The sequence below is a fragment of the Erigeron canadensis genome, chromosome 5, assembly GCF_010389155.1.
Source record: "Erigeron canadensis isolate Cc75 chromosome 5, C_canadensis_v1, whole genome shotgun sequence".
Taxonomy (NCBI): domain Eukaryota; kingdom Viridiplantae; phylum Streptophyta; class Magnoliopsida; order Asterales; family Asteraceae; genus Erigeron; species Erigeron canadensis.
The window spans coordinates 926,634-952,914 of NC_057765.1; the positions used below are offsets into that span (position 1 = coordinate 926,634).

Below are 26,281 nucleotides of genomic sequence, written 5' to 3' on the forward strand. Positions count from 1 at the left end.
TTTAAAAATTAAAAACCAATAGAAAAATACTTCATGATTATAATAAATTAACAACGAAAAAAACTGTGAAACATAATATATGTATTGATAGATTATTATAAAGGGCTATGTAATTTGAGGTGTACGTGTTGAACAAAATATATATAGTTTGATTATGAAGTGTATATAGTAAATAGAAAATGAAAAAAAAAAAGAAAGAAAAGGTAATAAAATATCATGGATTATGAGTCATGAATTATGAAGTGTTTATAATTAAAATAAAAAATTTCAAAAATGTCATGCAATGTTAGTCGTGATTTTTTATATATGTTTGATTTATATAAATATAAATTATATATATATATATTCTTTTTCTATTTGTCATATTTAAAATATATGTATAATTATATTATTTATACTCTATATTAAAGAAAATACCCCCCATGTTGAAAGTTACACGGGGGGAAATGTATAAAATGCCCTCCTATGTAATATTTTCACCTACAAGGCTACAACCCTTTAAAATATTTTCACATACACTATTCTCTTAACATTAATAATTAAATTACACTATCAATCCTTTATTTTTCTAAAATATCTCCATTAACCTTTTAAATTAATTATTTTTATATGAATTATCTACGGCACTCGACGTCGCATCCACCACCAACACTCGCCTCCACCACCACACCGTCGCCGTCACGACCACCGTCGCATCGCGCGGGTACAATGCTAGTATTATTTAATGAAAATCTATTAGTGTGAAAAAAATATGGAGGTGTAGGATAAATCCTATGTGGCATGTTTAGAGATAATTTTAATTTAAGGTGAATGACTTTAAAAAGTCAGGATAACTATTGTTTTATTTATTTAATGAAAATCTATTAGTGTGAAAAAAATATGGAGGTGCCACATAGGATAAATCCCATGTGGCATGTTTAGAGATAATTTTAATTTGAGTTGGATGACTTTAAAAAGTTAGGATAACTATTGTTTTTATTATGTATAGATATAGATATAGATATAGATAGATATAGATATATATATATATATATATTTAAAATATATGTATAATTATATTATATTATTTAATGAAAATCTATTAGTGTGAAAAAAATATGGAGGTGCCAAGTAGGATAAATCCTATGTGATATGTTTAGAGATAATTTTAATTTGAGGTGAATGACTTTAAAAAGTCAGGATAACTATTGTTTTATTATGTATATAGATATAGATATATATCTTTGTTTGGCAGACAAAGATATAATATTTTATGTTACCTATTCTTTAAGGCTACAAAGAGAATTAAAAGGAGATTATGGGATTTTCTTATTTTAGTTTTTGTGTGACGATTGTTGCCTCTTTATCATGAAATGAAGAATAAAAAGATGAAAATAGATTCATGTTGGTAAATGATTTGTGTTCTGAAACAAAAGGTTGTATTACCAAATAATCTTACGAAGAAGTTAGGGGGTTGAAAAGAGAAAACAAATCTAAGTGACAATATAAGATAGGGAGAAAACTAATCACACATTATGTTATTTAACCTTAATGAATTAACTTTAATTAATATGTTATGACATGGAAAAGCCATATAAGGTGCCACATAAGTTAGTAAAGAAAATGTTTGTAATTTGTTAGTTATCATAGCATTTGGAAAACATTCAATTTACCAGTAAATTCTTCTTGTTTCCAAACACATCATTTTCCACCGTTCTATACTTAGAGCAGGTTCAGCCATATAGTCTGTACGCTCTACTGCTCTAGTAATGAAAATGAAAAGAGATTTTTTTATCTGAATCAATTTAGATTTACATTATACGCAACAAAAGCAACCGCTACACTTATTAGCCCATGTATCTGGAGAAGACAAGTTAGTTGGCATGCATGCAGCACAAAGGATTGGTGGGTCAAACTGCCTATTAATTGGTACCCAACCAGAACACGAACAGTATAAATTAACACACAAATTAACATGTTTAAAACTAAAAGTTAGATTACCCATACATATCCAAATCCATATTCTGGGTACATTATCTAATTATGTCTCAAAATCAACTAAGCAGCTACATTTATGTAAATCGGAGCCCAGCCTTCAATCTCTCTATCCATTGGCCCATGGAATTAGTATGTAACTTAACCTGCAGGGTCAATTCCGAAACTGAGCAGCTGCTATCATAAAAATAAAACTGCAACTTTAAATGTTTTCATATAATACAATAACAAATTACTTTCGAGTTTCGACAGAATTCAAAACCTAGCTTTATAAGAAAACTTACAAAGTAACAAGTTTAATTAACAAACTGTTAACTCTAGCTCATTTATATTGAAACTATACTGTGGGTTTGTATTGTAGCAGGTCGCATTTATCAAAATAGTGTAGGATTTCTATCTGTCAAGTAAAACAGAAAAAAAGCAATTGGCCGGTTTGAAGTGACTTTTGTAAAAGCCTACTTTAGGATGGCTTTTGATCACATATGGGTTGTAAACCGGCCGGTGGACACAACCACTAACCAGTTTATTAAATGAGTTGTGTTTAAGTTAAAATTTTCAAATGAATTGCTGGGTTGGGGAATCCTAACCCGCCAACCCTCAACCTGGATTGTCACCCATACACATGGGTAGCTCAACAGTACTATAGGACTAGGCAATCGCTTTAGGCCCCTATAAATTTAGAGGCCTCAATATTTTGTATATTAACCTTAAAGGTTGAATTTTGGATGAAATATCATTATATAATTTGCATTACATTAACACTTTTACGGGTTTTTGTTTACTTTGATATATATGCTAATGAACTAGGCCCCCAAAATTACTGACGGCCCCTAAAAACCTTAAGTCCCATACATCTAGACAACATTCACAGAGAAAAAAAAAAGCACCCCTAGACACGATATTTTCACATAAAGGAGTAATTAATTAAGTTGTTGAAGTACCAGAGAGCTGCTGCTTTTTTGTGGGTTCACGCTGAAACCCTGAGATATCCACCCTAAACACGTCAAATTTATCAAGCCAGCCTCTTAACTCTGCATCAGCGTAGTTTCCTTTGGGCAACTGCTTCTTGACTATCCTACGATCCGGGTCGCGGCGATACATATAAGACAGCTCAAGAATCGAGTTATCGACGATTTTATACTGGACATCTTTTTCACGAACACGCTTTTCCAGCTTAAAACAATATCTCACATGATCCTCACGGTCTATATCAGGGTCTGGTCTACAGTATGGGACCACGAAATTTTCTAGGCTGCCAAAAAATCCTATAATCACCGCAGGCACCACTGGAAACGAGATACTTATCGAATCAATATATCGAGATATATATATATATATATATATATATATATATATATATATATATATGAAGTAATTAACGAGATTAATATGTAAGTAGAAAGGAATAAATAAATAAAAAAAAAAAACTTACTGATCCAAGCATAATACTTTTCTGGTAAAAGAATATCACGTTTCTTATAGTAGTGGTGCTTATCGTAGTCTGGAGTACCAGGCAACGAAAAGAAATTCCTTCGAGTTGTTGTTGCAGATATTGTCAATGATAATACAGAGAACAAGATTGTTTATATGAATATATTGTGAATTGTCTTTCTTGTATGTTACATTCACACGAAGAGCCCCTATTTATACTATCAAATACAAGTTTAAATATAGAAACAATAATGGACAATTGGCTGGCTTTCCTTGATCTTTGCTGTGTAATTGATGGTGATTATTCTTGTAAATGGGGAAATGATGTAAATAGCTGATCCCGCAATCCTTTCCATTCTAACACTCCCCCTCAAGTTGAAGAGTGGGATTGCCGAAATTCAACTTGCTCAGAAACTCCTGAAGTGTTTTCGTACTCACGGCTTTGGTTAGAATATCTGCTAACTGATCTTGAGATTTGACAAATGGTAGCTCAATAATGCCAGCTTCAAGTTTTTCCTTGATAAAGTGTTTGTCGATTTCTACATGTTTGGTTCTATCATGTTGGACGGGATTCTCAGAAATCTGAATTGCAGCTTCATTATCACACATGACTCGAACACTCCTTTTTGGAGGAAACCCGACTTCTGTCAAGAGTTTTCTTATCCATAAAATTTCTGCAACTCCTTTGGCTATTCCTCTAAATTCAGCTTCAGCACTTGATAGAGCAACTACTTTTTGTTTCTTACTTCGCCATGTGACAAGGTTCCCTCCTACGAGGGAAAAATATCCAGAGGTCGACCGTCGGTTTCCTTTGTCTCCAGCCCAATCTGCATCTGTGTATACTTGAACGTTCAAATGACCATTCGGCTTAAACAACACCCCGTGGCCAGGTGTTCCTTTTAGATATCTAATGATTCTAAATACTGCATCCATGTGAGCTTCTTGAGGTTGGTGCATGAATTGACTTACTATTCCAACGGCATATGCAATATCTGGACGAGTGTGCGAGAGATATATCAATTTTGCCACAATTCGTTGATACCTTTCTCTATCAGCCGTTTTTGCTTCTGCTTCCATATACAACTTCTGGTTGACAATCATTGGAGTTTCAGTTGGTTTGCAATCAATCATCCCTGTTTCAGCAAGTAGATCTAGAATGTATTTCTTCTGACAGATGAAGATGCCGTGTTGTGATCTCAGAACTTCAATACCAAGAAAATACTTAAGTCTTCCCAGATCTTTCATTTCAAATTCTCTGAACAACCCTTCTTTTAGCCGTTTTATTTCTTGTTCATCATCTCCTGTGATAATCATATCGTCAACATAAATTATGAGACACGTCACATGTTCTCCATTACGCTTTAAAAACAGAGTATGATCTGAGTTGCTTTGTTTGAATCCATACTTCTTCATTGCTAAGGTAAACCGACCAAACCAGGCTCTGGGAGATTGCTTCAAACCATATAAAGACTTTTTCAATCGACAAACTTCTTTTATTCTGAAATTATTCGAAAAACCTGGAGGAGCTTCCATGTACACTTCTTCTTTTAAGTCTCCATGGAGAAAGGCATTCTTTACATCAAATTGGTGAAGAGGCCACCCTTTATTTGTAGCAATTGAGAACAGTACTCTTATCGTGTCCATTTTTGCAACCGGAGAGAAAGTCTCAGAGTAATCTATTCCATATGTCTGTGTGTAGCCTTTTGCAACCAATCGAGCTTTATACCTCTCAACTGTTCCATCTGCTTTGTATTTTACTGTAAAGACCCAGCGACATCCTACAGTTTTCTTTCCATCTGGTAGAACACACTTCTCCCATGTGTTATTTCTAACTAATGCCTCCATTTCTACGTCCATGGCGTCTCTCCAATTCTTGGATTTAAGAGCATCTTCCACTTTTGCTGGGATCTGTTCTGAATATAGGCTGGTACTGAACATTTTTGCTTCTTTCGATAAATTTCCATTTGCTACGTTAGCCATCGGATATTTAGAACCTCTGGAGAATCTTTCTGGGGAGTATCTCTTTGCTGGGACTCCTCTGTTTACTCTTGGTGGAAGAGTGTATTTGTTGACTTCCTCTACAGGTTCTTCTTGAGATTCCTCTTGGGGTTCCACTTCTTCTTGAGACTCTTCTTGTTCTGGTTCCACATTGTCACGAAAGTCATTATCTGGAGAATTGATAGGTTGAGAATTACTTACCTCGGATACCGGATCGGGGGATATATCTTGGGTGGCACTGGAGCTTGGTGATGCAGTACTGTGAACCTGACAGTCTCCTCCACACGTCAACCAATTCAGTGAGTCACATGATTCCTCCCCCTGACCACTGCTTTGGGTAGAGTAAAAGTATTTCGTTTCAAGAAAGTCGCAGTTCATTGTGGTGAACATACGACGTGTCTGTGGATTATAACACCTGTAACCCTTTTTGTTGACCCCGTATCCCACAAATACGCATTTCTCCGCACATGGATCAAGCTTATCCCGGTATGTCTTAGGTATGTGAACAAAGGCAGTACATCCAAAGACTTTAGGTTTCAAAGTGAGAGTTGGTGGAATTTCAGTGAATTCTTCAAGAGTTTTAAGAGGAGTTTTTAGGTTGAGAATCTTGGTCGGGAGACGATTTAGAAGGTAGGTAGAAGTAGATAGGGCTTCTGGCCAAAACATTTTTGGAACATTTGATTCAATTATGAGTGCCCTAGTCATTTCTAGAAGAATGCGGTTTTTCCTTTCCGTGACTCCGTTTTGTTCAGGGGTATGTGGACAGGTGGTTTGATGAATAATCCCCTTTGATTGAAAGAAAGATTTCATTTGTGAGTTCACATATTCTCCACCATTGTCTGACCGGAGAATCTGAATAGGTTTTTTAAATTGAGTTTGAACCATTGTATAGAATAAAGTGAACTTATCAAAAACCTCATTCTTATTTTTCAAAAAATAAATCCACATCATCCTTGTACAATCATCAACAAAAATTACATAAAAACGGAAATGTTGTCCACCAATAACCGGAGCAGGACCCCAAACATCAGAATGAATTAATGAAAAAGGTGTGTCAACACGAGTGTTATTAGGTTTGAAGGACTGTCTGTGGCTTTTGGCTAAAATACAAGTTTCACAAGAAATAGACTTATTCAAAGAAAATAGTTCAGGAAATAAAGTATGTAAATAACCAGCAGATGGGTGTCCCAACCTCCTATGCCAAAGCCAAGCTTCTCTTTCTTTCGTTCCATGAGCTAACATCACAGTACCGCTTTGAGTCACCTCATCAACATAATATAAACCATCTTTCTCAGTGCCACGCCCAATGATCCGTCCCGTCCGGATATCCTGTAAGAGACAAAATGAAGGATGCATGAGAACCGAGCAATTTAGTTCTTTCGTCACATGACTGATAGACAACAGCTTGTGTGACAAAGATGGAACATATAAGCAATTACGAAGTTTAATATCCGGATTAATTTTGATTGTTCCTCCATTCTCCACATTCATTTTTCCACCATTTGCAGCTTCGATGTGAGATTTCTTGGGTATAGATGAGTTGATAAAGTCAGAAATTTCGTAAGTCATGGTGTCCGTTGCCCCACAATCGAATATCCAGCGGTCATTTGGTCTTTTAAAAGGATGTTGGGCCATATTATTATTGGGATTTCGGTTCTGGGCCATCAAGCCCATTCCATTCGGCCCAGATTTACAACAGGGTGTTGGGACTTTTAATCTATTTTTTTTACCTTTATCAACATTATCTATATTTATATATGGAAATAGATTAGACAGAGAAAGACACAGATGAGATTTGTGAGAAAGATTTTCACTTTCTCTCTCTGTGTTACCTGCCACCGAGAACCCCTCATCTTCTTCACACTTTCCGGCCGCCGCTAGCACCGCCACTCCCCCGAACCCTTTTTCGGCCTCATCTTTGTTGCTGGTGCTGGCTTGGGCGGTAGGGAAGTCCTTTTTCGAGCCCTTTTCTGATTTAGGGTTTTTCGAACTCTTTTTGTGGCCGTCGGTCCACCACTCCGGGTAACCGATGAGTTGGAAACATCCTTGCTTTGTGTGGCCGGTCATCTTGCATTCTTCACATTTAAGATGTGATTTATCTTCTTTAACAAATGGCTTCTTCCCTTCATTCCGGCGATAGCTCTTTGTGGCTAATCCGATGCCCTGTCTGATCGGCAACGAGTCCGGTTGCGATGCCCTGGTTTTCGGTGTAACTCGTTCCTAAAATGCTTTGATGAGCAGCTTCCTTACGAACAGTGGCGTAGGCAGTTTCTGCCGATGGCAGGGTGTCGAGACGGAGGATTTCTCTTTTAATCGGATCGAATTTTCGATCTAATCCATGGAGAAATTGGAACAGCTTTTGTTCAGATCGGACCCTTGAATACGTTTTTATATCTTCGGCGCATGTCATGGGATTCGGATCGATTCTATCGATTTCACCCCATACACCTTGTAGGGCTATCCAGAACTCTTCGAGAGTTTTTTCACTTTGTTTTAATTCATTTGCCTTAACATGTAGATTAAAAATCTGCAGCTTGTCTTTCCCGCTACTGTAAGTGGTTGTCAAAGCATCCCATAAAGATTTAGCTGTGGGATATTCTGTCAGATTACCGGCAATCACCGGTTCTATGTTTTGAATCAACCACGAGAACACGATTAGATCTTCCTGTTCCCATGTTTCGTATGCTTCATTTGTGGATTCTGGTGGTTCTTTTGATAAATGAGATAGCAAAGTTTTTGACTTACCGCCTATTGCGACTCGCATCATACGAGTCCATAAGGGATAGTTATGGTTGTTAAGTTTGAGGTTAATCTGCAGATTATCTGACAGTTTTGGTGTTTGTGATTGTTGTTGGGTGATGTTTGTTTTTAACAGATTAGCCAATTGAATGGCAAGTTCGGCCCCAGAAGCTCCAGAACCAGAGCCGCCGTCTTCGGACATGGTGGCTGTTGATTCTGTAACCGGTAAGGTGGGATTTTAATGGGTATATGATGAGATCGAACGATTCTCTGATACCATATTGTCAATGATAATACAGAGAACAAGATTGTTTATATGAATATATTGTGAATTGTCTTTCTTGTATGTTACATTCACACGAAGAGCCCCTATTTATACTATCAAATACAAGTTTAAATATAGAAACAATAATGGACAATTGGCTGGCTTTCCTTGATCTTTGCTGTGTAATTGATGGTGATTATTCTTGTAAATGGGGAAATGATGTAAATAGCTGATCCCGCAATCCTTTCCATTCTAACACTCCCCTCAAGTTGAAGAGTGGGATTGCCGAAATTCAACTTGCTCAGAAACTCCTGAAGTGTTTTCGTACTGCAGATGGATGAAGAAAGTTGTGGTGATTTTTGTTGGTTGATGGGGAGAAAGATCTGATGGTGGTTGTTGATTGGTAGGGTGGAATTCTTCCAGCGGAATTTGACATAAATGTTCTCACATTAAACGATAGCTTTCTTGTTATTGTTGTCGCACAAGGATGAAGAAAGTAGTGGTGATTGGTGGTTAATGGTGAGAAAGAAACAAGGCTGATGGCTTTTCTTGTTGATGTTAATAATTGCTTGTGGGGAATTATTCTTCCAAACGTTGAATAATTTGAGGCCATCCCTAGCAATGACTTTGATAATGAATGGTTAATTTTAGCCCCCATTGTCATCATCATCATCATCTTCTTTGCATGTGCCATTCTTTCCTTGCTTTTCTTTTCTTAATCTTTAGTGTTGTTTATATATTTAGTCCCCGGCGTTTGCCCAAAATCTGCAGATATTATCCCTAGCTTTCTAGAGCATATGTTTTTGATCCCCGAATTAAAAATAGTAGGAACGTAACTTGCATATAAAAGTTACGAGTATATTATATTTATAGTTTTTATTGGAAGCTTTTACAAAAGCTTTCCAACAACAACTCAAACACCAATAAATCAAGTCGGCCCGATTAAGATTATTGTTATGCTTTCCAACAACAACTCAAACACCAATAAATCAAGTCGGCCCGATTATTATTATTGTTATGAAAGAGTTATCGATGATTACAAGACAAATCTAAACAATAGGTTTAGATCTAAATTCAGACGGATATGTGATGATCAAGATGATCGATCACAATAATTCACCAGACGAAATATATATATATAGAGACGGCCGAATATATGTATAACTCGTACGTGGCTCCCAGCACCTTAGCATGGTATATATACTTGAAATTATCTTCAGATATCCACAGCAGCCCCTTGACTTCTACTCTTGACACTTTAAGTCTTTAGGTTTCTCAATCTCTAAAGAGCTTCTCTCCACAAAAGATACAACCAAATGTCCTTTTTCCGACAACTTAAATATATCAAATTTGTTACATATACAAACTAGATACAATATTTTCCCGCTTAATGAAGATATTTAGTAAAATATGTCTGTTATATCTTTTTATAATGATGTAAAACTAAATATAGATATTATATGACGTTCAACTATCAATAAGTGGATTGAATTGAGGGACTTGAAAGATTTTGGGTTCAAAATCTTGTTTTGAACAAAATGCATATTGGACTGAAACTTAGGGTATTTTCAAAAATAACTGAGTTTCCTCTGCAACTGGAATTGAATACTTGATGAGGTAATGCCGTTGAGCTAAAATTAACGTTTAAAAAACATATAATATATGATAATTTTAATTGAAAATAGTTTTATCATATATGGCCCGTAGTATATATCAGTTATAGCTGTGTAGTGATAATACAAAAATAAATATAGATGGAAATTAAACACGTTTATCTGATGTTATAATATTATTCAAAAAACATATATATTAACCTATGTATTAATAATTAAATATATCTACCAATCTACCTATATATATACGAGAAAAAGGTACCCGTGCGTTGCAACGGTGATGAAATGGCGAGAACGTGTGGTGGTAGTGGCGTCGGCGTCGGTGAATAGTAGAAGTTATTGATGTAATGTGGCTATGATGTATGGTACATCATGCATTAGAATGTGTATTAGGAAAAAAGAAAATTGTGAAAAGTGTTAAAAAGTAATTAAGGGTATTTTGGAAATAATGAAAAAAATGCTTAATTTCTTAATCCAATATGCTTTATAAGGAATTATAGATATATATATAAAACAAGGTCTTAAATTTATTCCTAAACAAATAAGAACTCTTGAATGACTTTCAACTTTGAATTATAACCATTAGATCAAATTTAATTATTTCATCTTTTTTAAATAACATTATTAATACTTTCACTTTATATAACTCTACAAAACACCCTTTTTAAATCATATCTATCTATGTATCATCTTCATCATCAATATATATATATAACAAGGTCCTAAATTCATTACTAAACAAATAGGAATTATGAAGTTCCCTTTTTGAATTTACTCATACACAGGTTCAGGTAAATCCGAACTTAATCATGTGATGAATTTAATCATAACATTTTTGGATTTCTAGTCGTGATAAAAAGTCTTGTCTTTCGTGGCCCTTAGGGTGGGGGGAGAGCTTCCCCACTCCTCCCCTCCCCTCCCCGATTTTTCTTCTCCTCCCCTCCCCTCCCCTCCCCTTTTGCTAGGAATACCTCGCCACCCCTCCCCTCCCCTCCCCTCCCCACCCTTTTCTATTTAATTTCATTTCTATTTATTTTTAAAACTAAAACAATTTTATTTAATAATTTAAAACTACTACAATATTAAAAATAAAACAAACAACAAAATAAAACAACAAATCCAAACATCAAACTACAATATTAAAACGAAACGACAACACAATACATAAATAAACTAGCGATCGATGCTCGGGATGAATGTGTGATGAATATGGTCAATGAGATCCATCTTAAGATCTTCGTGAACGCTTGAGTCATATATCTCAAAAAGTCGTTCATCTGATGGCTGTGGCGCAACTGGGGGATCCGGAATGTAATCAGGACTTATAGCGTGGTCCTCGTCCTTTAAAATCATGTTATGAAGAATACAACACGCATACATGATCTTACGGATGGGGGTTTCTTCCATTTGTCGTGCCGGTTCTCTAAGTATTTTCCACTTTTTTTTAATAATACCAAAAGCTCGCTCCACGTCCTTCCTTGCAGCCTCATGTGCCTTAGCATACCGAATCCTTTTCTCACCGGTTAGATGCTGTATCGTTTTCGCAAACATCGCATATCTTGGGTAGATCTCATCCACTAGATAATACGGGTACCGATATTCGGTTCCATTTACAGTGAAAGGAACCAACGGTGTTGTGCTGTCTTCAAAAGGGTTGAACAAAGGAGATTGGTTCAACACATTAATGTCGTTGTTTGAACCGGCAACACCAAAGTATGCGTGCCAAATCCAACAATCCTGTGAAGCAACTGCTTCAAGCGATATCGTCGGCCCGTGATGGTCACCTCGCGTGTACTGACCACTCCAAGCTACTGGACAATTATCCCAAGCCCAGTGTGTACAATCAAGACTCCCTATAAACATTTATACATTATTAACTAAACTACGTAATATATATATATATACATTATTAACTAAAATATATATATATATATATATTAAGTTAAGATATACCTAACATGCCGGGAAAACCATTGTAAGACGCATGATGATCAAGAATGCGTTGCGTATCAGTACGCGTTGGCCTACGCAAGTATTCATGCCAATATAACTTAATGACTCCATCACAAAAAGCATTAAGGGTTTCACGTGACGATCTTTCCGACATATTTAGGTAATCATCTAAACTATCGGGATTACTACCATAGCCTAACTGGAGAACTGCAGATGTGCATCTCTGTAAAGCCGAAAACCCCCATCTACCACGCGCGTCGATCTTCCTCTTAAAAAAACTAAAATTGTTTTCCAAATCTGAAGCTATCTTCACAAACAACCGTCTACTCATACGAAACCGTTTTCTAAAAAAAGTCTCATTAAATTTCGGTTCCTCGGCAAAGTAATCTCGAAAAAGACGGTCGTGAGACTCACCACGATCGTCCCGTCTTGTATACGTTCTTGAAGAGGAGGCAGTATCGCGGACATCTTGTTGAATCGCATAATGCGCCATTGTGAAAGATTAATATAACGGTCCGTCTCGTCGGATGAACTCGAATCCGATTGGAAATTTGGGGGTGTTGGGCCATGATTATCAAGAAATAAAGGATTGTTGAAGAAAGGATTCATGATTACGAAAATATAGATATATGTATGTGTTATTTGTGTGTGTATTTTGTGTGTGTGTTTTGTGAGTTCAAAAAGGAAAAAAAAAGAACAAATCGGCATAAAGAAAGAAAAGAAAGAAGAAAGAAATAAAGAAGAAAGAAAGAGAGAAGAAGGAGACGTTGCAGGTGGGTCCCTTTGCTTTTTTTTTTTTTTCTTTTTAAGGCTGCAACGGTCGAAAACAATAGGCACCCAAACCGGCACCGTGGTGCCTAAAGTGCTCCCCTCCCTACCGGTACCGGTAGGTCGGGGCGGTGTTCACACCGGTACCGGTCCCGTGCCTATCCACTCCGTCCGCCCTTATGGGTAACAAGTCTAACTTTCTTATTGTAACTGTACTCTTTTGTTTATGTTTTGGCATCTTACTGAAGCATTGTATTATTATTAATATTAATGCTAAAGCTGTTTAAAAAAAAAGTCATGTGATGGGTCATGGGTAGGGATGTTATCGAGTCAAGCCGAGCTCGAGCTCGACTCGAACCATATCTGTTCGGCTCGAGCTCGGGTCGATAGCTCGACGAGCTTTCAGTGTGTAGGCTCGAGTTTGACTCGTTGGACCTACAACATGGCTCGAGCTTGGCTCGAAAAGCTCGAAAAAGGTTCGAGTTTGACTTGTGTCTATAAACATGACTCGAGCTCGGGTCGAAAAGCTCGAAAATATATATCACTTATAACAAAATTTATACAAATAGCCCTTGTAGAATTAGAAACTTACTATTTAAGAACTACATATGTAAATACTTACATTATATATGGAAAGCTCGATAAATATTTGAGCCGAACTGTGTAAAGCTCGACTCGATAATTATTTCGAGCCTTAGTTTAGGGCTCGGGCTCGATAAAAGTTCGACTCGATCGAGTCGAGATCGAGTTCGAGCTCGAATTGGTCGATAAAAGCTCGGCTCGTTGGTAGCCCCAGTCATGGGTGATGATTCTAGTTGTGACAAGCTAGATGAAAAGGAGACTATATATTCCGAAATGTGTTCATTTATTTATGGATCATTTATTTGACAAATGTACATTTAATATGTCGGAAGCCGGATCGTCATGATTAATGGGTCATTAACAATGTACGTTTAACCTTTTTTTGAAATGTGAATTTCGTTTGAAAACTTCGTGTCGCGATTTGACAACGGGAGGTCTAACATACGTTGTTTTAACCGGGTCCGCGTTAGAGAGCTCACTCGAAGTAGAAATGCCTATTTCAAATACTCGATGGGGGAAAACCCTTTACTAATCCGTCCGAAGGCACGACGATCAATAGGGGTAAACCCTGCCTCCTCAGACTTGAACCTGGGTATACCCAAGCCAAGCCTTCATAGGAAGACTTGCTATGTACTTTTCAAATCTTGAACTCAAGACCTCCTGCTTGTACGGCAGGTGCTCAACCACTTGAGCTAACTAGGAAGTACACAATGTACGTTTAACTAATTGGTATATAATTAAGTTGACCATCAATGACTTATTTGTGTGATCCCATTTGAGTTATAGGCACTGATCGACCTGATTCAATTCATTACTCGTATTACATAGTAGAGTATGACCCTTTCACTATCACACATTAGCACATAGACATATATCATATACAGCGTAACAGGTAGTTGCTTGATCGATCGGGGGTAACTCTCAAGGAGAGATTGATCATTTACAAACTTTAATTTATCCTTCTATTGGTAACGAAATCAATTGTACGTTCATCAATTCTGTTACATCAACACTTTTAAACTGACACATATCTGTCAACAACATATCTTCAATTATTCATCACATTATTATTATTATTATTATTATTATTATTATTATTATTATTATTTTTACATTATTATCCGTAATTTATCCAATTAAAAAACAAAAACACTAATGGTTGGGATTGAGGGCGAACCCATCAAGCTCATCATTTATCCGTAGCCGACAATGAAAACCTAGCACGCAAAAGCTTAAGCTATACATGGTTTCAAGTAGACATGCGATAATATGGTTAATAAGAATAACACAAACCTCTGGTCATAACATACCCGGCATTGTCTTAATTAGGCGACAGTAGTTATATATATTTATATATATATATATATATATATATAAGGGATAAGTGCACCAAAATGTATGTAACTAATACCGAAAAATTATAGTGTGCACGAACTATTCAGAACTTCTATTGTATACACGAACTTTGTAAGAATGTTCAAATTATGTAACATGGTATACATGACACCCCATATGAACTGTGACGTGCAAATTTTTGATTAATTGGTTAATCATAGTTAGTTACATAACTTGAATATTTTTATAAAATTCGTGCATACAATAGAGGTTTTTAAAAGTTCTTACACACTATAACTTTTCGATGTTAATTATTTATATTTCCACGCACTTGTCCATATGTATAAAGAAAATGATAAACGATTAAGATAATTAACGCTAGTCAAATGGAGTACAATTTTCATATACGAGTAACTTCTAAAATTACATTTGCTTGGAACAGTCAAAGAGTATTATCTCATTTGGGGTCCACTAGTACTCTACCCCTTTAGCGCTTCAAAGTTCAAACTTTCACTTTCCTAATTTAGGTAAATACATGCGAGTAGTATTTTACATAAAAATCATTAAATTGATATGCTAGCGCGTTTTTCACATAGTAGCTAAATTAAGTAAAAATAAAAAGTTTCATATTTTTAATGTTTTGGGTTCAAATTTTCAAGCTGATCAATAAGATTTAAATCACTTATTGATGAAAAATAACTACTAAAAGTTAACATTAAGTTAAAACAAAAGTTGTTTCGTTTGGGTGAATAATATTCTATTATTTGCACAAAGGAGTACTAATATATTTAAGTATATCTTTTTACTATTAAACTTAATTGGCCATGAATCATATAATATATGCTTGCCACAAAACTCGCAGCCCGTGAGTCCCAAGCCTCAGACGTCATACAGTATTTTTATATTTACCAAGCTATGTATATTTAATTTGAATCAGTCAAGGGATATGTTTTAAAATATTAATTCAAGGTATGTAGACATGGTCTAACTTTATTCAGTTAGTTTACTGACACATATTTGGTAATTGCAAATGATGATGTGACAGATTTTAACGAGTCTCATTTCACTCTCAAGAGGGATACGCGTGTGTGACAAACAAAAAGGACGTGATCACTAATAACTTGTCATAATGCCAAAAATGTATCCTCTTTAGTTTCTGAAGTTAATTCTAGTTGTGAATGGTTTTAAAAGTCTAGACTGAGGACCATATGTACTACAATTTGTTAACTAGTGTTCGTATCTTTGCAGATAATCTAAGTTAAGAGTATAGTATATATTTTGTTACTATTCGTCTACTTTCAGAATGATTGTTTACCTATGTAATTTGTTAAAGCGCGTACAAGAATAACTAGTTCACATAAGCATATAATTACACCTCAATCTCCACATACCAAACTATCAAATTAGTCTTATTTATCATTTCTTTTATATAAAGGGTATGGTAAGACACACAAGAAGTTATAGTTATAGGACTCAGAATATACACATGTACTTTTTTTTTAACATATAAATACACATGTACTACTTTGTTTAATGTGAAGTCTACATTATTACATTACATTATTATTTATAAACTAAGCATACGTAAATATCTATCATATATAAGTACTTCATTTGAAATTCATAATTAAGAGAAGGCTTGTGGGCTCGACGACTTTCCATTGTACGAAACATAGTTTGTACGAGTTACTAATTAATTAATCTTATATTTTTGTTTTTTTGAAAGGCTGATCGCAACAGGGGATCTAGCTTACGTAGTTTTAATTGGGTCCGCGCTATAGAGCCCCCTCACCCTACCTAGTAGGAGGAGAAACCCCCAACTAAACCGCTCGAAGGCACAACATTTAATTGGGGTAAAACTTTGCCCCATCTGCAGGACTTAAACATGTTTCACTGGAGAACTTTATTTGTGAAATTCTTTTAAATGTCATTCTCATATCTCGAACTCGAGACCTCCAGCATATAAAGCTGATGCTCAACCACTTAGCTGTGATGGGAGTACAATTTGATGAAAGAAATAATTAATTTACTAAGTTGTACCATTTGTTCGAATGAAATGTTTGATTATACTTTAAGGATGTTTTTTATAACTTTAACGCCATTATGCTTGGATTTGAATCTACGACCTTCAAAAAAAAAACTTGTATTTCTTCATTGACAATAGATCAATTATATTCTTTTTAGAACTTTTGATCAGTACTTTGACTTATGGTGTGGGAAATTAATATTTCAGCCATTTTCTGTTTGGGCTTATTAAGTTATAAGTATATTAGGTTATACAAGGCCCAAAAGTATAGATACATAACCCAATTAGACCTACTCAGCAGCTCAGCTCGTTTTATTTTATTTAGTCTGGAAAACAAGCCAATGCGCCATATCCATCATTACAGAATGTTGAGTTGTTTAGTGATTTCCTTTGAATGTGATGCATCCTTCTTGAATAAAACGCATTTAGCATTAAACTAGAGGGACCTGATGTGAATGTTGTATAGTGTAACACATTGCTCATTGATGCACTGCAACCAGAGAAGTGTTTGGTGCATCGATATAAGATGTGTCGCATCAATTAGTTGATGAGTTAGTTTAGGGACTTTCTGGTATCATTTTTACACTTCTAACTATGCCTCTCATGCACTCAACTTGCTTGGTAATCATTGTTTAACTGATTATAAGTTATTGTCAAACTAAGATATCATTTTTTTTCTCGAGCACAACAGATTTCCGATTTTATGTGACTTTTGATTCATTATGCAATTAGATCTTATGTCAACAAATAAAACTCATTCGTCTCAATTTCGCTGGTATTCCGATAAGCATAGCACTTTAAATAAATTAGATAAAATAATTAAATTACAATCTTATGTACAAAGAATTGAGACGAATGAGTTTTTACTAGCCAAAGAATTTAATCATCAAGCCAAAGAATTTAAAAAAAAAAGTCAGTTTTTACTGGCTTTTATATGTTTCACCTTCACCTTAGATTTACTACTGATTTAGTATCAACAAACTTGTTACTAATAGTATTTAGAAATAAAAAAAAACAAAAAAAAATGAAGAAAAAAGATATAAGAGAGGAGAAAAGAAAAAATTAGGAGTATGAGATGATGACAAGTGTACAAAAAATCAATTATAAGATATAGATTCAACTCTAGCATTTTACATTTTTACCCATTGTTATCTATCAATCTCTTATATAAATAAAAGAGAATTGTTTTCAGAAAATTTTTGTAAAAAATTTCTTATGTGGCAAACTCACAATCTTTCCTACAAATGTTTTTAGAAATTATGACATCATATTTAAAATTATAATTTTTGCAACATTTTAGTTTTTAAAAAAATTAATCCACTTAACACTATCTTAATTACTTTATTAATTTTCATATAATTTTATAATTTACATTTAAGTCTTGATGAAACATTAATAAATATAGACATTTTTTTTTATTTATTTTCAAGTAAAAAGAATATTTTGAAGTAAAATATATAACTACATATTGTTTTTTTTTTACATGCTAGGTATCTTATATAAAAAGAAAGAAAAAATAGCTTGATATAAGAAGTTTAAATTAAAAAAATTATCATCAAATATATTAATGTTTGTTGTTTAAGTACAAATATATTTGATACACAAAAGCTTAAAGGTAACTATATGCATTTTGTTTGTCAAAACTATAAAAAAATGTTGTAGTAAATAATCAAATAGATATTTCAGAATAGATTTAATCCATTTCGTCGCAACTTCAGCAGTGATGATCATACGTTTTTAAAAAGCTTTTATTAATATGCCCGGGTTGAACCCGGGTTAATCAACTAGTATATATGTATAACAAGATCTTAAATTTATTCCTAAACAAATAGCAACTTGGATTAATTCCAACTTTAATTTAGAACCATTAAATCAAATTTAGTTATTTCATCTTTATAAAATGACAATATTAATACTTTTATTTTATATGATTAGACCAAAAAAAAACCTCTTAAAATCATATCATAAACCGTAAATATATATACAAAATATAAAAGTAATGTAGAGCCGTACAGGTACAACTTTTCTTCCTCTTTTATCATGTGTACATATATAAATAATAATAAATTTTCTTTCTTTATCATGTGTACATAAATAAATAAATAATAATTCACAACCATTAATCAACCTCAAAAACATCGATCAACTTCTAGTCATGTATATATTAAATTCATTCCTCATTTTTTTTTTTTTCATAGTTTTTATCTTTTCTTCATCATCCTATCTACATCTACAATACATATATAAAAAAATTCTAAATTTTTTTATGGAAAAATAAGGATATTTAGATATCCTTAAACTTTTTCTTATAATCCGTAAATCAAAATAATTCTATCATTAAAAAATTTATTATTAAGTAAATTCAACATTAATCCTTTTATTTTATATAATTTAACTTTATGTATACTTTAATTATTAATTTAAAATATCTATTATTAAATTTATGAATCTTTTTGATTATTTTAGTTTAAATTAATTATTTGTTATTTAGGTAATAATAATTATGATACGCTAGAATATAGCATATCATTACAATCCAATTTCTTTCTTTATATACTTTCAATGTCATAAATTAATATCGAAAGAATTCACGTTCCCTATATTTATCTACCAATCTATATAACAAGGTCCTAAATTCATTCCTAAACAAATAGGCTCCTTTGGATGAGTTTCAACTTTGATTTAGAAGCATTATATCAAATTTAATTATTTCATCTTTCTAAAATGATGATATTAATACTTTTATTTCATATGATTAGACAAAAAACTCCCTTAAAAATATATCAATAACCGTAAATAAAATTATTATAAATTATTATATCTTTGGAAAATATGCGTACGCAAGCAACTTTCCTTTATTCCTTTCAACTTCTAGGAACTCCCACTCATACACATCAAATTCATTTTCCATCTTTTTTGCTTCTCATGTTTTTCATCTTTTCACAATCATCTTATTAACACTTGTTGATGCACGTTGATGTGACAACAGCAACTTAGATTTGATATGTCATTTAGATTAAGACATTATGTTAATTTATGTCGTATCTATATATGTAATTGATAGATTATGGACTTTATGTTTTGGTAATGATCGATTACATGTTTTGGTGTTATATATATGTGTTATGTATGATGTTTGTTGTGTGATATACAAGTACAAACATAATATGTGTTAGGATTCCATAAGATGAAACACTTAGGAATATAACCAAGTATTACATCTAACGAAGATAAGGTATATCTTCGTTAGGGGCAAACGAAGATAAACTTCTTTTGGTACAAACGAAGATTAACTTCGTTACATGGGCTGGGCAGCTAAGTTCGTAAGAACAAAGCCCAGCAAGCCCAGTTTGACCTGAAACATATATATACGAATGAATACCCTAATATGACATATAACATTCGACACACACGTACTCCAGACATCTAAGTTCGTTCTATACCTTATAGAAACGAATATAGCATCCTACGGCTGATTATTTACTTGATAATTAGTGATATACCCGTTTACTAATCAAACTAGTTATCTCGTGAGGATTCCGCACTCACGACATAATCATAGACGATCTCAAGAGCGATCTGTAGCTATCGAGGGATTCACAAGTGGTATCAGAGCCAATCGATATCTTATCGAAGATTCGAGATCGTTTGTTTGATTCTTTTCTCTAAAAACAACCTCCCGATACCCTAACTGTCGCTAAGTTCGTTATCTCAAATGAATTTAGCAAACGAACTTAACCTTATCTTCGTTTCAATCTCTTCGGACGTATTTCGCTTTACTTTCGTTAAGTTCCTGCAAACGAATTTAAAGTTAACTTCGTTCATTCTCACATTACGAATTTAGCCTTATCTTCGCTCAACTCCTTCAAACGAAGTTAATCCTATCTTCGTCTCTTTCCTGTAAACGAAGTTAATCTTATCTTCGTTTCTCTCCTTCAAACGAACTTAACTCTATCTTCGTTCAGTTGTTCAGTTGCAGCAAACGAATTTAAACAATGGCTTCCTCGTCAACAAACACTGTTGTTGCTCAATACCTGAATTCTCTTGTCTATCATGATCATCTTGTTGGACGTACTAATTCTCCACCGAAGTTAGTTTCATTGGCTGACTTCTGGGCGTGGAGAGGCCGATTTGAAGATTATATTCAACGAGAAGATTTGAACATGTGGATTATGATCACTGAAGGATATGAATGGCCAACTCTTACTGTAAATGGTGTTACAACTAATTACAAGGTCGGAGAGTTAAAAGGCGAAGAAAAATCCTTGTATGCTGTTGAAGTTAAGGCTCTTTCTACTCTTAGGATGTGCATTCCTCAAGAATTAGTGCACCTGTTTCCTAAACAAGAGTACAAGACTTCAAAGCAATTGTTCGATGCTATTGAAGCTCACTGTGAAGGTGATCCATTATTGAAGCAAAATAGAATTAAGATGCTTAAGAAACAATTTGATTGCTTTAATGCTACCAAGAACGAACTAGTTGAGGATCTTATTTTGCGATTTCAACATCTTCTTGCTGAGTTAGCCTATTTTGATCTTAAGTATACTCCTACTGAGATAGTGGATAAATTCTTGGATGGTTTGCCGAAAGCTTATAAAGAATTTCGTCATGGATTGCAAGAAAGAGCTGATTATGCATCTCTTCGTATAGATGGTGTTATATCCACATTACGAAACAGAGAAATGAAGGATAAGGCAAAGGATCTCCAAGACAACTTCACACAAGATCCATCTCTTTATCATGCCACTATGAAAAATCCTACAGCTGATGTTAATGCATTCTTTTCTGGGGTTGGTACTTCTGGCACGAAAGAGAGTTCTAATTGTGTTATTGATGGAGATGATTCTGTTGGTTTCATGGCTTCTGATGCTGGTTACAAGGCTCGAAAGACTAATGAGAATGCAAAGCCAGGAAATATGACGTTTGGTAACATTTCATCTACTTCTGCTAGTTACAAGTCTATGCCCATGGATATGAAATCTGCTGAGGGAAGGATGAATGTATTTGCTGCAATGTGTGCTGCACATGAAGCTTTTGTTGCAGGAAGGATCACGGATCCAGCACTCATTGATGAAGATTATGACCAAATAGATCCAGATGATGTTGAAGAAATGGATCTGAAATGGAATTTGGCGATGATCACCAGGAGAGTGCAACGGTTTATGCAACGAACAGGTAGACAGCTTATTGGGGGTACTCAGGGCTTTGACAAGTCGAAGGTTAAGTGCTATAATTGCGATGGCTTTGGACATTTTGCCAAAGAATGTCAACGACCAAAGAGAGATGTTAACATTACTCCTACCCTTCAAGATAGAGGTGGTAATCGTCCTTTTAATCCGAATGCAAGTAGAGCTCTCTTGTTGACTGATGATACTACTGGAAATAGCAATGACAAGGCTATCGTAGCTGCTCAACCTGATGGTTCTTATGTCTGGAATCTTCCACAGAATGAGACTAATAATGCTTATTTGGCCGAAATAGTTGATGATATGGCTCAAATAGTAGATTCTGTTGAGGATTTCATGGACACCTCAGTTTACCACAGTGATGAGCATTTGTATGAAAATGCTCAAAGCTCGAACTTGGAATCTTCTACTCAGGTATATGACACTGATTCTGAGTCTGATGAAGAGGTTGAGGTTGCTGATATGAAAGATTCTGGAGAGGTGAACGCTGCTGAGAACAAAGACGATTCTGCTACTAAAAAGGTTGAAAAGACAATTGAAGAGCAGATGAAGGAGTATGAAATTCCAGCAGGCATGAGTGTGGATGACTTTGTCGTGTACATGGCAGACTGCAAAGAAGCAGATCAACAGGTATCTTACTCTCTTCGTACTATTGTTCATGTTTGCAAAATTGTTAATTGAATGTTTGATGAAATTGAACAAAAGAATGAACTAATTAAGCATTTAGAATCTGTTGTTAATGCTGCTCATGAAGAAAGAGATAAGTTGATTAAAAAAGATTTAACTATCTCTGATAGAGAAAAATTTTTAAAGGATAGGATTAAATCTTTAGAGTCTAACATTAGTGCTATGAAAGACAAAGTTAAACATGCTGTGGCTGTAGAAAGAGTAGGTGGTGAAGCTTATGCATTGTTAGCTAAAAAGTGTGCTACTATTGAGAAAGAACTAGCTGATGCTAGAATAGAAATAGTGGAATTACAAGCTAAGGTTGATTCTACTAGACATGATGAGCTTTTAATGCATATGAAAAAATTTGAGGATACTCCATCTAAGAGTTCTGACACTGCTAAGGTTTCTTACAATAGCATGCCTCCACCTTTCAACAATAACTATACTCCTGTAGAACCTAATATTCCTGAAGTCCTACTTCAACCTAGTGTTGATGTTGGTAAATCGAAAGACTCGACTCCTAAGCCTACTTTGACTGAGGAGACAGTAGAGTCTAAAGGAGTTTCTTCTCAACCTACCAAGGAAGAGAAATCGAAAGGTGTCGTCCTAGATTCGTCCACTTCTTATGGTCAGAAAGACAGTATTACTCACTTTACACTTCGTAAGAGTAGTAGGGTCTACACTGAGTTAGAATTTCCGTTATCATCTATTGACCCTAAGAGGATTGATAAAGTCTGGGATGTTGATATTAAGGATATGAAGCGATTAAGTCAGTTGCGTCAAACTCCTTTACCTAAGCAGTCTAGGGATAGTCAATCTGAAGATGAATTAGTTGTTAATGTCGAAGCAACTAAGGCTTTGAAGCATATCTTAATGCCTGCTCGAAAGAAGTCCCCAAGTAAGTCTAGGATATCACCGACCAAACGAGAGCATGAGGATCCTAGAAAAACAAGTAAATCAGTGGACAATAGTGAATCTGTAAGTACCAATAATAAGGTAGATACAAAGAAAAAGACTAAGGTCCTCTCTTGCTTTGCTTGTCATGAAAAAGGTCATGTTTACAGTGTATGTCCTAATCGACCTCGGAGATCGGGTTCTCCTTCAAAGGTTTCCACCTCGGAAGGAAAAGGGGGTTGGGTAATGATAAACAGGTTCATGAGACTAAAGTTCAATCTTCTTCAAAACCGTTTACCATACCTCAACGACGTGAATCTCCACCAAAAGGTTCTTCCCCTATGGGACAAAGATTCACTACCCCCAGTGGGAGTTCGATTCGGTCACAAACATCTCCAAGTCGTAATTCATTTTATAACCGACTTCACTCAAGTGTTAGACCTTCTCTTGGCCCTCATTTCCCAAGACCTTCTCCGACGAGCGGTCAGAAGTCTTCTCCAGTGAGAAGACAAGTTGAGAATCAAGTCACACCCACGGCTTCTAGCAATGGATATTGGACTGAACTGATTCTCAAGGATGAGAAGGGACGACCCAAACCTATGAAGGTTTGGGTCCCCAATGATAACTAATATTTCTCATTTTATGTGCAGGGAGTTCCTAGGAAACCAATTCATTTGTGGTACCTTGACAGTGGATGCTCCAAGCACATGAGAGGGGACAAGAAGCTCTTGTCCAATTATACTGGTATGTTAGTTTTGCTGGTTCCAAGGGCGGCAACATCACCGGTCAAGGAGATGTCGTCAATGGACAACTAACTCTAGAAAGAGTTAACTATGTGGAACAACTTACTCACAATCTAATGAGTGTCTCACAGATCTGTGATAAGGGCAACAATTTTCATTTCACAGAAAAGGAGGCATACATCTTGAAGCCGGGTTTTGTTATTCCAGAAGAATGGATCGTGCTCAAAGCTCCTAGGAAGAGAGACATCTATGGTTTACTTTTAGGTGTTGATAATTCAAAGGAGCCCCTTTGTTTGTTGAGCAAGGCAAATGAGTCTGAATCTCTCCTATGGCATCGTCGAATGGGACATATCAACTTTCGGAAGATGAATGAACTTATCAGTCTTGGGTTAGTTGACGGTGTGCCAGTTAAGAAGTTTGGGATGGAAGATAAGTGTGTACCATGTTTGAAAGGGAAGCAACATAAGAATCCGCATAAATCCAAAGTACTCAACTCTATTTCCAAACCATTCGAATTACTTCATATGGATCTCTTTGGTCCTGTGAACAAAAGAAGCATTGGAGGGATGTCTTACTGTTTGGTGATCACTGATGATTACTCGAGGTACTCATGGGTATTCTTTCTGAAGACCAAGGATGAGACTGTCGAACGATTTATGGATTTTGTCAAGCAAGTTGAAAATGTCCATGGAGTCAAAGTTAAGAGAATCAGGAGTGACAATGGTACTGAGTTCAAGAATAATACTATTACTGTATTTTGCTTGACCAAAGGAATTCAACATCAGTACAGTGCACCATATGAGCCGCAACAGAATGGAGTGGCTGAACGGAAGAACAGGACTTTTATTGAGACAGCTAGGACGATGCTTGCTGATTCAGGGCTTCCTATTACTTTCTGGGGAGAGGCAGTGAATACAGCTTGTCACATTCTGAATCGGGTTTTGATAGTTAAACGGTTTAAGAAGACTAGTTATGAACTGTTGCACAACAAAAAGCCCAATTTACAGAATGTTGAGCCTTTCGGTGTTCCATGCACTTTTCTTAAAACTCTTCCTCAAGGGAAATTTGAACCTAAATCTGAGGAGGGTTTCTTTTTGGGTTATGTTCCAAGTACACCGATTAGGCGTGTGTACAATCAGAAGACTGGCAAAGTAGATCTTGGTACAAATGTCGTAATTGTCAGTCATAAACCTGCTGTACACCTTGGTCCTGCTAATAATTTTGATTATGATGGTGTCTTCACTTCTTTTCGTGGTCCTGTTTCTTTTGCAGGTGTTCCAACAGTGGAGGATGTCGTTACTCTTCATGATCCTCTGGATGGTGGACCGGTTTCTGGTTCTTCTTCTGTATCCTCACCAATAGTTGAGCCTACTTCTGAATCTGGAGAATCTAGTGGGACAAAAGTAGCAGATTCTATCTTAGAGCCTGCTCCTATCGTTCCTACTGATCCTTTGCATGTACCTCTACCTGATTCTCCTTTCTATGATACTGATGACATAGAAGGTGAAACTCAGGAAGAGCCTAAACTCCAGATTATAAAACTCCAGAGCAACATGTGCAAACGAATTTGGGAGACGATCTTTCAGTCGATAAGGTTCCTCAAACTAGGGTTAACAAGGATCATCCAGTCGAGCAAATCATTGGTGATGCTTCTGCCTCTGTTCGCACAAGGAATCAATCTAAGAAATCGTCATGTATGTTTGCTGAAGTTAAGGATACCGGGGCAATTACTTGGTACTTGTATTATTGCTTTATCTCTCAGGTTGAGCCTAAAAATGTTGGTATGGCTCTTAAGGAACCATCGTGGGTTGACGCGATGCAAGAAGAATTGGCTCAGTTTCGAAAGCTTGAGGTATGGAAGTTAGTTGACTTACCTCCAGGTGAATCTCCTTTAACAACGCATTGGGTTTTTCGTTGTAAACGAGATGACAGAGGTGTAGTTACTCGACATAAGGCTCGATTGGTGGTTAGAGGATTTGAGAAACAAGAAGGCTTTGATTACGATGAGACATTTGCACCTGTAGCTAGACTTGAAGCTATTCGATTATTTCTGGCATGTGCTAGTTATAAAGGTATTAAGGTGTATCAACTTGATGTCAAGAGTG

At 35.4% G+C, this 26,281-nt stretch overlaps 3 protein-coding genes across 3 annotated transcripts; all 3 read right to left on the bottom strand.

Moving 5' to 3' along the window:
- Positions 1-2,011: 2,011 nt before the first annotated feature.
- Positions 2,012-3,569, bottom strand: LOC122600927. The gene is made up of 3 exons (XM_043773706.1): positions 3,407-3,569; positions 2,916-3,260; positions 2,012-2,120 (listed from the first exon to the last, which is right to left on the bottom strand). Coding segments are annotated over exons 1-3 (351 nt in total). The 5' UTR covers positions 3,408-3,569; the 3' UTR covers positions 2,012-2,115.
- A 3,959-nt stretch (positions 3,570-7,528) lies between these two features.
- On the bottom strand, positions 7,529-8,344 carry LOC122599424. The gene has a single exon (XM_043771934.1). The coding sequence runs from the start codon at positions 8,342-8,344 to the stop codon at positions 7,529-7,531; it is 816 nt and encodes a 271-aa protein (XP_043627869.1).
- A 2,849-nt stretch (positions 8,345-11,193) lies between these two features.
- On the bottom strand, positions 11,194-12,466 carry LOC122599425 (protein ALP1-like). The gene is made up of 2 exons (XM_043771935.1): positions 11,974-12,466; positions 11,194-11,873 (listed from the first exon to the last, which is right to left on the bottom strand). The coding sequence occupies exons 1-2, from the start codon at positions 12,464-12,466 to the stop codon at positions 11,194-11,196; spliced, it is 1,173 nt and encodes a 390-aa protein (XP_043627870.1).
- Positions 12,467-26,281: the final 13,815 nt, after the last annotated feature.